At 41.5% G+C, this 13,804-nt stretch overlaps 1 protein-coding gene and 2 non-coding genes across 4 annotated transcripts; 2 read left to right on the forward strand and 1 right to left on the reverse strand.

The window, feature by feature from the left end:
* Window positions 1–1,890: 1,890 nt before the first annotated feature.
* Window positions 1,891–8,673, reverse strand: zfand6 (zinc finger, AN1-type domain 6). Of its 2 annotated transcripts, none has more exons than XM_069711480.1 (6): window positions 8,599–8,673; window positions 6,584–6,741; window positions 5,233–5,320; window positions 4,791–4,885; window positions 3,342–3,446; window positions 1,891–2,654 (listed from the first exon to the last, which is right to left on the reverse strand). In XM_069711480.1, exons 2-6 carry the CDS (start codon window positions 6,732–6,734, stop codon window positions 2,506–2,508), a joined length of 588 nt encoding a protein of 195 aa, XP_069567581.1. In that variant the 5' UTR covers window positions 6,735–6,741; window positions 8,599–8,673; the 3' UTR covers window positions 1,891–2,505. The 2 variants fall into 2 exon arrangements, with proteins under 2 accessions (XP_069567581.1, XP_069567580.1); XM_069711479.1 differs by having other exon boundaries at window positions 5,218–5,320.
* Window positions 8,674–13,236: 4,563 nt separating this feature from the next.
* trnap-agg (transfer RNA proline (anticodon AGG)) lies at window positions 13,237–13,308 on the forward strand. Its single transcript has one exon. It is a non-coding gene; the product is annotated as a tRNA-Pro (tRNA).
* Window positions 13,309–13,732: 424 nt separating this feature from the next.
* Window positions 13,733–13,804, forward strand: trnap-cgg (transfer RNA proline (anticodon CGG)). The gene has a single exon. It is a non-coding gene; the product is annotated as a tRNA-Pro (tRNA).

Genomic DNA, 13,804 nt, shown 5'->3' on the forward strand with positions numbered 1-13,804 from the left:
TGATAACTGAACATATGAGACTAAACATGTGTCGATTCAACTCTGAACTGTACTGCAGGACTTCTGTGTTTGTTACACAGACATTCAATCCAAAGACCTCAGGACTAATCAGTCAGACACCAGGGAGCGTAGTTCCTCATACTGGATATTAGTACTGAACTAGAATTAATTATGAACCAATATTTCTGTAAATTCTGTAATACATTAAAAAGAAATTACAGCGAATTCAGGGCGATTAAAATAACAAGGAGAACAGATGGACATCATAACACAATCGGGCTGAACAACACACGAAGACGACCTGCTGGGAACCAACGAGATGACAGACGCGCAGGACAAACGTGATTAGACAAGAGATTTTCTCCAATTTTCAGTCGACACAAATGAAACCTTTTATAACTGTGGTGTGGGATTATTGTACAGTGAACCCTCGCTATAACGCGGTTCACTTTTCACGGTCTCGCTGCTTCACGGATTTGCATCGTGCATTGAAATCACATTAGGACTATATGTAACGTAGATATATTTAATGTCCAGTTCTATCTATTTCAATTGTAAAATAAAGGTTACTACTTCACGGATTTCGCCTATCACGGTTTCTATTTGGAACGTAACCCCCGCGAAAAACGAGGGTTCACTGTATTTGCTTTCATTTTAAAAATCAACATGTTGGCCAAGGGAGTGCATGCTTTACATTGATGGGAGATTTGGGAGCTACGCGCTCCACCATCATCATGTTTTTGAAAACCGGTGCTCATCCCTCCAGCAGATGTTCAAACATTTAGGAAACCTACGACGAGGAACATCGTCGCTGTTCTGGAGGCCCGTGATGTCTCGGTCTCGTTTTAAAGGGGTGAAACTCTTTTAAAGCTTAAACTCCTTTACTTGTTCCCTCAAACTAAACGGCAAAAGTTGATAGAAGGATTGTTCAGAAAGCTCAGAAAGGACAAGTCCTTGATCCCAGAAACAGTGAAAGGAAAACAACTTCCAGAAGGGAAAAAACTCAGGTCAAACATCAAAACTTACAAAAAAAATACATAAATTAAAACAAAGAGCACAGACAAGCAACTAGGGGGTAACCGTGACAACGGTCTGACAAAGAAGGTAAGGAGCAGGCAAACTTCATACACAGGAGGTCAGGGGATAATTATAATTATTAATTATTAATAATAAAAAGGGCGGCACGGTGGTGCAGTGGTTGGCACTGTCGCCTCACAGCAAAAAAGGTTCCGGGTTCGAATCCGGTCCTGGGCCTTTCTGTGCGGAGTTTGCATGTTCTCCCTGTGCTTGCGTGGGTTCTCTCCGGGTTCTCCGGCTTCCTCCCATCATCCAAAAACATGCACCTCAGGTCAGGTTACCTGGCGCCGTGCTAGTGGCAGCCTGCTGCAGCAGCTCCCCCCTGAGAGCCTCCCTGCTGTAGCGAAGACATAATAAAAGACTTAATAAAGTGTATAAAAAAATAAAATAAAAAAAAATTACACACAGCTGGAAACAATCAGACACAGGGAGACGGGGACAGGAAGTAAAGAGGACAGGAACAAGACACAAGGAGAGTTACCAAAATAAAACAGGAAATGAACACGAAACCCTTAAAGGAAAGACAGACATAACGGAGTGAACAACTAAACAATGAGAACAGACTAAAGAGACAGGAAGATACAGAGATGACAAAACTAAGCCACGAGGATGAACTGTGACCATCTCAGCCTCTTTCTAATGTTTTTGCAAATCAGATTAAGACGTTTCAAAACAATCAAATACATACATACATGTATTTTATCTGGACACCAGTCATTGTGCATTTCTTTCCTCCTTTGCATGATAAATGTTCAGAATTTAAACTTCAGAGTAGCAGAAATAAAATTAAAAACAAGAAACAAAAACTGAACTGACCTAAATATTTTTTTTTATTAAAAATCAACAGCCAATAAACATAAATACACCACAATACCTGTTGGCCCTTATTTTCATGTGCCTATATATGAATTATATTCTTACTCTGTAAACTCACACATGCCTTTCATGATCACACACACACACACACACACACACACACACACACACACACACACACACGCTCTCTCTAAAGATCACACATTAAATGACGGAATCATGCAAAAAGCTGTTTCTTATTGAGAACGTTAAAACCAAGTACATTCGGTGATGTTGTGAGGTTACATACGAAGAAGTAAAAGTCACAGGTGAGTTGACATGCATTCTTTGAGATTGTGCATAAAGAGGGCAGCCCTTTGAGAAGTCAGAACATGTCTTTCATTTTGCATTTTTGATCACCAATAAGTTCCATTCACAAACCAAAAACCCCAAATAGTCAGCGCTTTAAAAATCCATAACAATCAAGGTACAATTATACAAAGTTGCCGGTTAATCTCACAGTTTTTAATCATCAAAGTAATAATATGGCTTGTTTTAAAGATCAAAAACTAATCAAGAGTCTGGGAACAAAAGGGGTTGATGTTCAAGTTTTATTTTCCACTCAGACCGGTTTTATATCTTCTGGATTTTCTCTCCAACACACGCAGGGTTTGCTTTCCTGATCTTCTCTGCAGCGTCAGCTTTGTAGTCGAAGGTGCAGCTGTGGACGTCCGAGTATCGGTGCACGGAGCAGAACACATTCCCACATCTGCAGTCAAAACCTGCAACACAAAGTGTTAACATTAACACCGCACCTGAGGAAACACTCAGCTTTAAGCACTCGCTCAAAGCATTTATTGCACGCTATTAGCGAGCTATTAAAATAGTAAAATCTCTTCTTATTGTGCTAATTAGTGTCTATTGTTGAATCACTGCGGACAGCACATATGAACCAAAGCCCTTCCTTCCTATCATCCTCTGACCAGTCAAGTAAACTCTATTGAAATATTTGAACGAGGCTCACGATCCCCATCTTGATTAATTCAGGATGGTTACAGCATTTCTAATCAGCACGCTGTATTGTTTACATCAGTGGTTCCAAACTGGTGATTCCCAGCACAAAATGTCCTATTTTTCTTTTTTTAGATGAGCAATTTTCTGAGACAGCACGTTTATTCTGAAGTACTTTCTTGCTCCCTGGTGAATAACAGCGCCTCAATTTCAAACCTATTTGAACCCAGCTGCTGTCATCCATGGGCGCCACTCATATACTTTGAAAAGCAGTTGTTGTTTTTTTACTTTTGCTAAACTTCAAAATGGCACAACAACTTTTGAAAACAAAGGGCAGTGAATCACTGAGTTTCAGTTGGTGGTTAAACTCCTGTTAAATGGCTCTGAAGCCGTGTATAGACCCTGAGGTCGGACTGTTTTCAATGTTAGCTGTAACCGGCAGGTGTTCGTGTTCGTACCCGTCAGACCAACTTTCTTGCGGCAGGTGAAGCAGCGGTTCTTCTTGGCTTTGGGCTTCTCCTCCGTGTTCACAGACGAGTCCGCCGACACTTCAGACCCTGATGCTGATGGAGAAACCCTGCGATCAGTGATTAGACTAACAGCACACTACAAAAAGGTCATCTATCAATTACTCAGTTATTTGTTGTATGGTTTTATGTTAAAAATCAAGCCTTTCTTGTCTCTGGACTATGGAGGAAAACAAATCAAATCCCTGGCTTCCTTCCTCAACTACCTCATCCTCCTCACCTCTCATCACAGCTATACTTTCATCAGGATCCTCCAGCTTCCTCCTCTTGTCTTTACGAGAGCACGGTTCCACAGGGGGACGGCTCCTCGGCACCGTCCCCTGCGGCGAGGACACCGTCTCTGAGCTACCTGCTGAACACTGCCATTCCTGCTCACTGCCTACTGCTGCAGCTCTAACCGCTGAGCATGAACCTGAAGGGATGGATTAATGACAGCGTGAGGGAGCAGCAGCTCGTACGGCTACATGTCAGTGTTCTCCAATACATGACAAATAAAGGGCACGAAAGAGTATTTTTTTCCTAAATCGTGAGCTCATTACTGTGCACACGCATACTGTATTTACTGAAGTCTCGAGAACCCTTCTGGTGGCAGCAAACACATAGAAATATTCTGCCAATGTGTGCTTTGCAAGCACACAACAAACTTTTATGAACGCGTGTAAAAAGAAAATAATTTGCAAACACACTTGTCACCTCTGCTGCTATAACTCCCTCCTCAGGGAAACACTGGATTCTGTCAGATGTTGTATTAAACCAGACAATACATGTTACACAGTATGTGGTCACGACTGCTTCCAAGGTTTTACACAAACCCAGTATATCAGGAATGTGTTGTATGTCAGCGAGCCCTTGACATGATATCCTGGCTCACTCAGGAAGGACGTTGCATTTGCAGTATTACAAACTGAATAAGTTGAGTGTCTGTGGTGACATTCTTGGGGAAAATGAGAAGTGTTGCACTGTTAAGGCTATTTTCCATCAAAGAAGCCGTTTAACACAAAGATCAAGGAAACATGACCAAATGAGGAAGGACGATAAAACGGGCAGACAAACGGTCCTGGTGGGAGATGAAGCCGTGAAGAGGACGGAAATAAATGGCGGCGCACACGTCTTCAGTGGAATATGATGTGTTTTCCTCTAGTTACTTGTCAGGTGACATTTTTTGGATCTCTGGGAAATCCATTCCCAAAACATAACTGCAATTATTGCTTTTCAGCATCGGTGCCACAAAAGAAAAGCAAACGGAGATCTTCGAGATTGTAACTTTAGTATTATCCATAAAGAACTAACCCTTTCAAACTGTGACCTGTGATTTCTGCTATCCGTCTGCATCCTGCGAACAAACAGTGAAACAGGATGAAGAAACAGAACAAATCCTACTTTGTAAATGGTCGGCGGTCAGAATGGTCTTTGCTCCTGAGGTATTCTCTTCTGTCGAGGCTGCTGAGGGTGTTGTTGTTGTTGTTGTTGTTCCACTAATAAGAGACAAAAGATAAAGAAAAGTAACTACAAATAAATAACATTGAAATAATGTTTTACCACTTACAGAATAAAAGGAAACAAACTGATCAGCCAATCATGGACAAACACAGTGTTAAATTGAGCTTTGAGCTGAGTATTGGACATTTCATCAGACAAACAGTAACAGTCATTACCACTCCTCCACCTTCAATAGCTCTGGGTCCTCTCTCATCAGACACACTGTGTGCATTACTAACAAATCAGACATATTTCTATAAAAACATTCATTATTTTGGCCAGTAAAGACAGCACATGTTTTTGCCTGGTGTGAGTGTGACAGCGGTACCTGCAGTGTCCAGACTCTGTGGCTGCTGGTGAAGTGGCTGTAATGCTGTCAGAGCACTGTGCGAGGAGGGATTCTCCAAAGCTGCTGTCAGTCAAAGACGAACCTGAAATGCAAGTGTACTTTGTTAATACCACAGACTGGATATAAAAGTGTTCGTAGCTTCCGAACTAGCAAAGATGGTGACGGACAGAATCTGAACTGGAGGCTTCATAACGTTCACAAACCAACGATGACATCACTGATGCTTGATGACATCACTGATGGATGATGACATCACTGATGCTTGATGACATCACTGATGGTTGCCGCTTGGGAAATACACTAATTTCTTTTGCACTGAACTTCTTCAAGAATTCTCTACGTTTGTATCTGTAGAAAAGTATCCACGTCCATTCATACTGAATTTGCCAAATGCTTAAAAACAGCATCGTCTCTGTAACGGAAATAAGTAGTCTTGATTGAGTTTTGATTATGAGTGAATTGCTTCAGTCATTTTCCAAGTGTCGAGGCCAGACACTCTCTTTTCTCTCACTTTGCACTTCAAAAAAACGGATGAATGTTGGTCATATACAACATGAAATATGATACCTTGACATTTTATAGAGATTTCAGCTAACCGATTGATAGCCTTAGCCTCACCTGCTATAAAATCATAGTTTAAAGAGTATCTCACTGAATTAGCAGTGAACTCCTAAAACATTGTGGAGCTCACAATGAACAGTGAAAACATAGATCACGATCGACGCAGCAGAAACAGAGATATTATATAGTTATAGTTAAATGATTTTAAAAAGTACTCCCCGAGACCTGTAAACATACTGATGTAAACAGTATTAACAGTATTATTAACACCTGGACATCACAACAAACTGAGAAGTCAAACAAGATTTGTGAATTAGTTAACTAAGTTAGCAGTTAGTACCTGCCTTAACTTTATATGCTGTTAAATATATTATCGACTGAAAAGACAAACATTGACATACTGAATAATAATCAAATATAAAAGTACCAATCTTGAATGAACAATGTAAATAATACGAGCTAAATAAGTTTTAAGTTATATGCAATTTCAAAGTTGAAATAAAGTGATCGACTCCGTTCTCTCTAAATTACTGCACAATATATTGTTCAGCATTGTTCCAAAAAATATAAAAGTTGGTCTTTTAGGATGGGTACCAACACAAAATGCTTGCCTGACTATCAGCAACTACACAGTGTAGACAAATGTGGTTTTATTAGATTCGTAAACTGCGCATGATATTTACAAAAGTGCTCTTCAGCAGCATATTAATAAAGCATATAATGAGTGTGTGTTAGTGCTCAGACGGGCTTTATAACCTGCTTGTTGCTTTTTTTGAAGTCTCACCTGGTGGGCTGACACGTCCACCACTGTTCTGTCTTTGAAGGAAGTCTTTGTAGCACATTGAACACATGCCGTTATTCCTGGGGTTGCCGTAGAAACCGCAGCCGGTGGAGCAGAGCAGCGGGGCCTGGCTGGGGTTGGTCTCCTGGGCCATGTCCCTCCTGTGGGGGGGAGAAGTGTTGCAGGTGAGTACTGTTAGAGGAATAACAACAGATAGTCCCACTGTGAAGGAGAAAGCAAAGCTGAATTATACAGTAGACTATTTATGGGGCTTTTGTATTTACTGGTGAGGTCCCTTAAAGTCCTTTAAAAATCTCAGTCTCAAGTGAGTAAGTACTTAAGTAATAAATTATATTTAATAAAGCACATTCAAAACTGGTCAGGGGTAGGAAATAACTTTGATGACTGACTGCAGGGAGTTACAGTAACTTTAGTGCATGTAAACGTGCTCTCTGATTACCTGTGTAACCCAGTTTCTCTGAGTGTTTGTACAATAACTGATAGTACTACAACATGTGTACTCTATCTTATGCCTGCCGTGAGCCTTCCTCACTTCTGCTCCACAGACTGTCCCAACATGGGACTCAGAGGGCTTAAGAGAAATATGAATATCAGCCAACTGACTCTGGCCTGATTCAACCGAGGACAGTTCGTCCGGGAATAAATGGAGTACCAAAGATCCTCCATTATTCATTCAACAGTTTAACCCAGAAATCATTTTTCCTCTGTTCTCATGTAGGAGTTTATTTTTTTCCCCACGATTAGCAAGTATTTATTTTATGTTTTTAAATGATCACTGCAATTTCTCAAAGTCCAAAATCGCATCTTTAAATGTTGTAATTGTGTCCAACCAACACTTAAAATCCCCAAATATTCAGTTTACTGGTGAAATATAACAGAGAAAAACAGAAAATGCTGAAATGAATGAAGAGCATTTGTCCTTCAACAATAATTATTTGTTTACAGTTTGAGGTCTAGTCCAGTGACTCATTCTTACAGCATCATGAATACATGACTCTAAGCTCTCGGGACATATTTACAGATTGCAGGGGGACTTTTAAATGCAGCGTGACTGAAGTGAACAAATGAGAGTTATATACAATATTAAAATATGAATATTTAATCTTGAGATGTGAAAAGCAGAAAGTCCTCATTTTAGGTTGAATCTAAAGAATGTATGACATTTTTCACTGTTTTCTTTACATTTATTGAAACTAGTATTAAAAGAGTAAGTCAGATGGATTACTTAAGTAATCATGTCAGCATCGAGGGCCTGTCTGGAACGGACTGACCTGCAACAGCCTTTATGAACTTTCATTCAAAACTTTGTGAGCCTTGACAACCAACTCAGCAGAAGCAGCAGTGGGACTGAGTCAGACTCTTATCACAAGACGGAAAGTTTCTCTCGGTCATAAACTGACAACAGGTTGAGAGGAAATCAAAGTCTTCGTGAGCAGTCGGTCCACGTCGCCGCACGCAAAGCCACGTCAATACATTTAAAAACCAACCATACTCACTGAGTGTCCACGTTAATACCGGTTAATAACACGTGTGCTGAGAGACGAGTACAAATAAAGCCGTGTAATTTGACTAGTTTCAGAGGCGTGGAGAAAGCGTCATCCATATGAATAGTGAAATGAATCACAACTTGACACAACCACCAAACCGTTGGAGAAGCTCTGGTACAAGCCTGCTCCAGCTGAGTAGGACAAAACACCGCGAAGCTAACAACGGCTTACAGCCGATAAACTGTTGACCCAAACACCAATTGACAAGATCAATTCTCATCCTTAATGACCTTACAGACAACTACAACTGTGGTAGTTACGGGGAAACTAAGAAATGAGCCCTGTCAAAAGCAGTCAGCCTATTATTTCCTGATTCAACGGCACCCTTTTGTTCTGATAAAAGCATCTCCACATAAGGCACGTGCAGGACAGAACAAAATAGAAATTTCACTCGTGAAAATCTCTCCAAAAGTGTTTCGTACATGTTCTAATAAAACTTCTTTGACCTACCTAATTTGTTGCCCCAAATTCCTTGTCAGCACCTCCTTTTCCTCGTTTCGACACAGATAACATCCGGCAGCATGAGCATCGATCTACAAAGGCAGAGACACACAGCAAGCTGCGATTGGTTGGTTGCTGATCATACCGCCCCCTTATCCCTCTTCTCATTGGCTGAATGGTACATCAACCATTTCTTACTGTCTTCAGTAAACAGCTGGTAGGGTGGAGGGAGGAAGTCCGACCTGACAGCTGGCAACAAGTCATGCTGCACAATAAACACCTGCTTTTGGTAAATTATGGTTATTATATACTTGTATAATGTGTTAGAGAATAAAATAAGGAGCAATGCTTTTTGTTTAATTTCTATCAAGGAGCTATCCCAACTTCAGTTTACTATTAAAGACAGACCTGTAACTTCCTATGAAGCATTACATTACATCTCATGTAGCTGACGGTTTTATCCAAAGTGACTTACAACACACCGATGGTACATCATCAGGAGCAATTTTAGGGTTTGGTGTCTTGCTCAAGGACGCTTGGGCATGTGGACGGGAGGGGCTGGGGACTGAGCCACCAACCTTCTGATTAGTGTGCAACCCACTCTACCGACTGAGCCACAGAGCTCCCTGAGCACATACACTCACCGACCACTTTATTAGGTACACCTGTTGCAGTGCTCGTTAACACTAATATCTAATCAGCCAATCACATGGCAGCAACTCAATGCAGAAAACCTGCTGCAGTTCAAATGGAGCATCAGAACAGGGAAGAAAGGTGATTTAAGTGACTTTGAACATGGGAAGCTTGTTGGAGCCGGACGGGCTGGTCTGAGTATTTCACAAACTGATGATCTACTGGGATTTTCACGCGCAACCATCTCTAGCTTTACAGAGAACGGTCCGACAAAGAGAAAATATCCAGTGAGCTGCAGTTCTCTGGGCGAAGATGCCTCGTTGATGCCAGAGGTTAGAGGTAGGTAGGTAGGTAGGTAGGTAGGTATATACTTTATTAATCCCCGAGGGGACATTTTTATTTATTTTTTTTTTTTTTTTTAGAGGTCAGAGGAAAACAGCCAGACTGGTTGGAGATGATAGAAAGGACAGTATGTCCAATAAGCACTCGTTCCAACCGAGGTATGCAGAAGATCTGAACAACACGTGGAAGCTTGAAGCAGACGGACTCCAGCAGCAGAAGACCACCGGGTCCTCCTGTCAGCTAACAACAGCAAACTGAGGCTGGATTCACACCGGCTCATTGGACAGGAGAAGATCGGAGTAACGTCTCCGTCTGATGAGTCTGGATTTCTGCTGCCACATTCAGATGGTCGTCAGAGTTTGGCGTCAACAACATAAAAGCGTGGATCCATCCTGCCTGGTATCAGCGGTTCAGGCTGGTGGTGGTGGTATGGTGGTGGGGGGGATATTTTCTTGGCCCACTTTGGGTCCTTCGTACCAGCTGAGCATCATTTAAACACCACAGCCTACCTGAGTATTGCTGCTGACCGTGTCCGTCCCTTTATGTCCTCAGTGGACCATCTTCTGATGGCTGCTTCTAGCAGGATAACGCACCACGTCACAAAGATCAAATCATCTCAAACTGGTTTCTGGAACATGACGATGAGTTCACTGGACTCCAACGGCCTCCACGGCCACCACATCTCCATCCAATAGAAGCTTTGAGATGTGGTGGAACGGGAGATTCACCTCACAGATGTGCAGCCGACAAATCTACAGCAACTGCGTGATGCTATCATGTGAATATGGAGCAAAATCTCTGAGGAATGTTTCCAGCAGCTTGTTGAATCTACGACACCAAGAATTAAGGGAGTTCTGAAGGCAAAAGGGTCCAACCGGTACTAGCAAGGTGTACCTAATAAAGTGGTCGTGAGTGTATATGTACTGTAACCTGGGAAATTTAAAGTATTTATAATTTACAAACATACATAAAACATGCGCATAAAATCTTTTCAGTGAGTTTGTCAGACAATTTGAATCAATAATAGTCACAATGTGCTGATTAATCTAACTTTATAAAAACAAATCTTCACTTTTCACTTGTTCTATGTAATAACCTGGCAACCATTTATCTGATGCAGTGGACTTTTGAACAGAGTTTGATTTTGCCAAAATCATTTTTTGTTCCAGAAGTTTTAGAGTTGAATTGACCTACCCCTTTCCTTCCGCTGCCATGCAGTCCTTTGTGAAACCCTGGTCTTTCACAGCAAGCAGGTTTCTGGACAGCAAAGACGTGGTGAGATTTTGGTCATTGTCATGGCAAGCTGAACACCATAACAACCACAGCAGTTGCTTTTTGAATTGTTTCCAAGAATGCCATAAGAATGCTATGGCTCAAATACTAAACAGAGTAAAATATGCACAAAAAACCTCCAACAGAAGGAAGAAAAAACTCCCTTTAACAGGAAGAAACCTCTGACAGAACCAGGCTCAGAGGTGAGCGGAGCATCTGTTAACAGAACCAGGCTCAGACATGGGCGGAGCCATCTGCTAACAGAACCAGGCTCAGAGGTGGGCAGACCATCTGTTAACAGAACCAGGCTCAGAGGTGGGCGGAGCCATCTGCTAACAGAACCAGGCTCAGAGGTGGGCGGAGCATCTGCCTCGACTGGTTGGGGTGAGAGGAGAGCAAAGAGAGAAAAGGACAGCATAGAGATACAAGACATGAACTGTTGGTCGGTCGACAATCGCAGAGCAGAGACATGCAGCTCCATGACGGGACATCTGCAAAAGAAAGAACAGAAACTAAGCGAGCGAAGGAACTGAATGGAGACAACACATAATAAGAAGAAACTATGGGAGAGAAAAATACATGAAGTTAATGAGATGTTGGTAAAATATGAGTTGTAGAGAGTTAAAGAGTGAGAGGAAAGAAGCTCAGTGTATAACGAGGTGCCCCAGCAGCCTCGGCCTATAACAGCAGAACATGTCTAATTATTAACTTTATCAAAAAGGAAAATTTTAAGTCGAACCTTAAAGCTAGAGAGGGTTTCTGCCCCTCGAACACAAACTGGGAGCCTGTTCCACAAGAGAGGAGCCTGCAAACTGAAAAAGTCAGCAAGAGAATTTTATTATATATATATAATAAATTATATTCTTGATTTAACAGGAAATCGATGAGAACAGGAGAAATATGATCTCTAAATCCCGTCAGTACTCTTGCTGCAGTATTTTGGATCAACTGCAGGTTTTTTAATGAATAATTTGAACATCCTAGTAAAAAGTATTGGGCCTAACACTGAGCCTTGTGGAACTCCATAACTAACTCTTGTTTATCTGGAAGACTCATTGTTGACATGGACAAACTGGAATCTATCTGATAAATAGGATTTGAACCAGTCTAATGCAGTTCCTTTAATTATCGTAACATCTTCTAATCTCTGTAATAAGATCGTATGATCAATCGTGTCAAAAGCAGCACTGAGGTCCAGAAGAACAAGCACAGAGACGAGTCCATTATCTGAGGCTAATAAAAGGTTCTTAGTAACTTTCACCAGAGCTGTTTCTGTGCTATGATGAACTCTAAAGACTGAACATCTTCAAACAGATCATTCCTTTGTAAATGATCACAAAGTTGATTTGCAACAACTTTTTCAAGGATTTTAGAAATAAAACTTATTTTACAAGTGCTGTTGAAAATGAAAGAGTTACAGGTGGAATTGTTTAAGGCGAAGGTGGCTTCAGTCTTGAGAAGTTAGCAAAGTATTCTCACATTCATGTCTCAGGAGGAGTAGCATTTTGTGGCTCATTGGGCAAAATAATCTGTTTTGTGATATCATTCAGGCTGGCAAACATCAGAAAGGTGCAGTGCCTTCTATAATGCAAGACTATGAGGAAACTGGATCCAACCAGTGAGAAAGAGAAAAGGCCTCTCTCCGTATACCATACATCCTTAGGTACCCTCACATATAGTACTCTTTCATGTTAGTATATTTACTTGTTTAGTACTTAAATCTTGACAATCTTCAAAAAGGATACACTGCAAAATTTCATGCTCGTTGGTGAGGATTCTCCTCTCAGGGTTCAAAAAAAGGATACCTTTGAACATGCAAAAAAAACAAAACTTTCACTGGCTCGCCATTTGGTCTAGGGGTCATGATTCTCATGCAGTTCGGGGGTGTGAGAGAGGTCCCGGGTTCAAATCCTAGAAAATGAATTAGTTAGGACGAGCTCAAGTTAGGTACGTTGTTGTGTATGACCTGGCTCGTTGGTTCCTTTGAATGTTTGGGGTATGCTAAAAAATTGGGGTATGCAAAAAATGGAGGTTTACTCCCACTCCTGAGGAAAAGACAACATATGCAATGGCAGCCATTGCCCATTGAAGTTTACACTTTCTGCCCATAGACAAATACTGTTTTCTTCATCCATCTTTGGCAGTTGCAAAATAATCTGTCTTGTGATATCACTCAGGCTGGCAAAAGTCAGAAAGGTGCAGTGCCTGCTATAATGTAAGACTATTAGGAAACTGGGTCCAACCAGTGAGAAAGAAAAAAGGCCTGTGTCCGTATACGGTACATCCTTGGGTACACTCACATATGTTACTCTTTCGTGTTAGCGTATTTACTTGTTTAGTACTTAAATCTCGACATTTGCCAGGTCCTCTCAAAAAGGATACTGAACCACAAAACTTTGTGGCTCGTTGGTCTAGGGGTATGATTCTCGCTTAGGGTGTGAGAGGTCCCGGGTTCAAATCCCGGACGAGCCCAAGGGTATTGTGTATGACCTACAACCTTTGAAAATTGGGTATGCAAAAAATGGAGGTTTACTCCCACTCCTGAGGAAAAGACAACATATGCAATGGCAGCCATTGCCCATTGAAGTTTACACTTTCTGCCCATAGACAAATACTGTTTTCTTCATCCATCTTTGGCAGTTGCAAAATAATCTGTCTTGTGATATCACTCAGGCTGGCAAAAGTCAGAAAGGTGCAGTGCCTGCTATAATGTAAGACTATTAGGAAACTGGGTCCAACCAGGGAGAAAGAAAAAAGGCCTGTGTCCGTATACGGTACATCCTTGGGTGCACTCACATATGTTACTCTTTCGTGTTAGCGTATTTACTTGTTTAGTACTTAAATCTCGACATTTGCCAGGTCCTCTGAAAAAGGATACTGAACCACAAAACTTTGTGGCTCGTTGGTCTAGGGGTATGATTCTCGCTTCGGGTGTGAGAGGTCCCGGGTTCAAATCCCGGACGAGCCC

This window comes from Brachyistius frenatus, unplaced genomic scaffold (genome assembly GCF_029030835.1).
Source record: "Brachyistius frenatus isolate BFR_SWC_R1_liver_20210118 unplaced genomic scaffold, ASM2903083v1 Contig_100, whole genome shotgun sequence".
NCBI classification, from domain to species: Eukaryota; Metazoa; Chordata; class Actinopteri; family Embiotocidae; genus Brachyistius; species Brachyistius frenatus.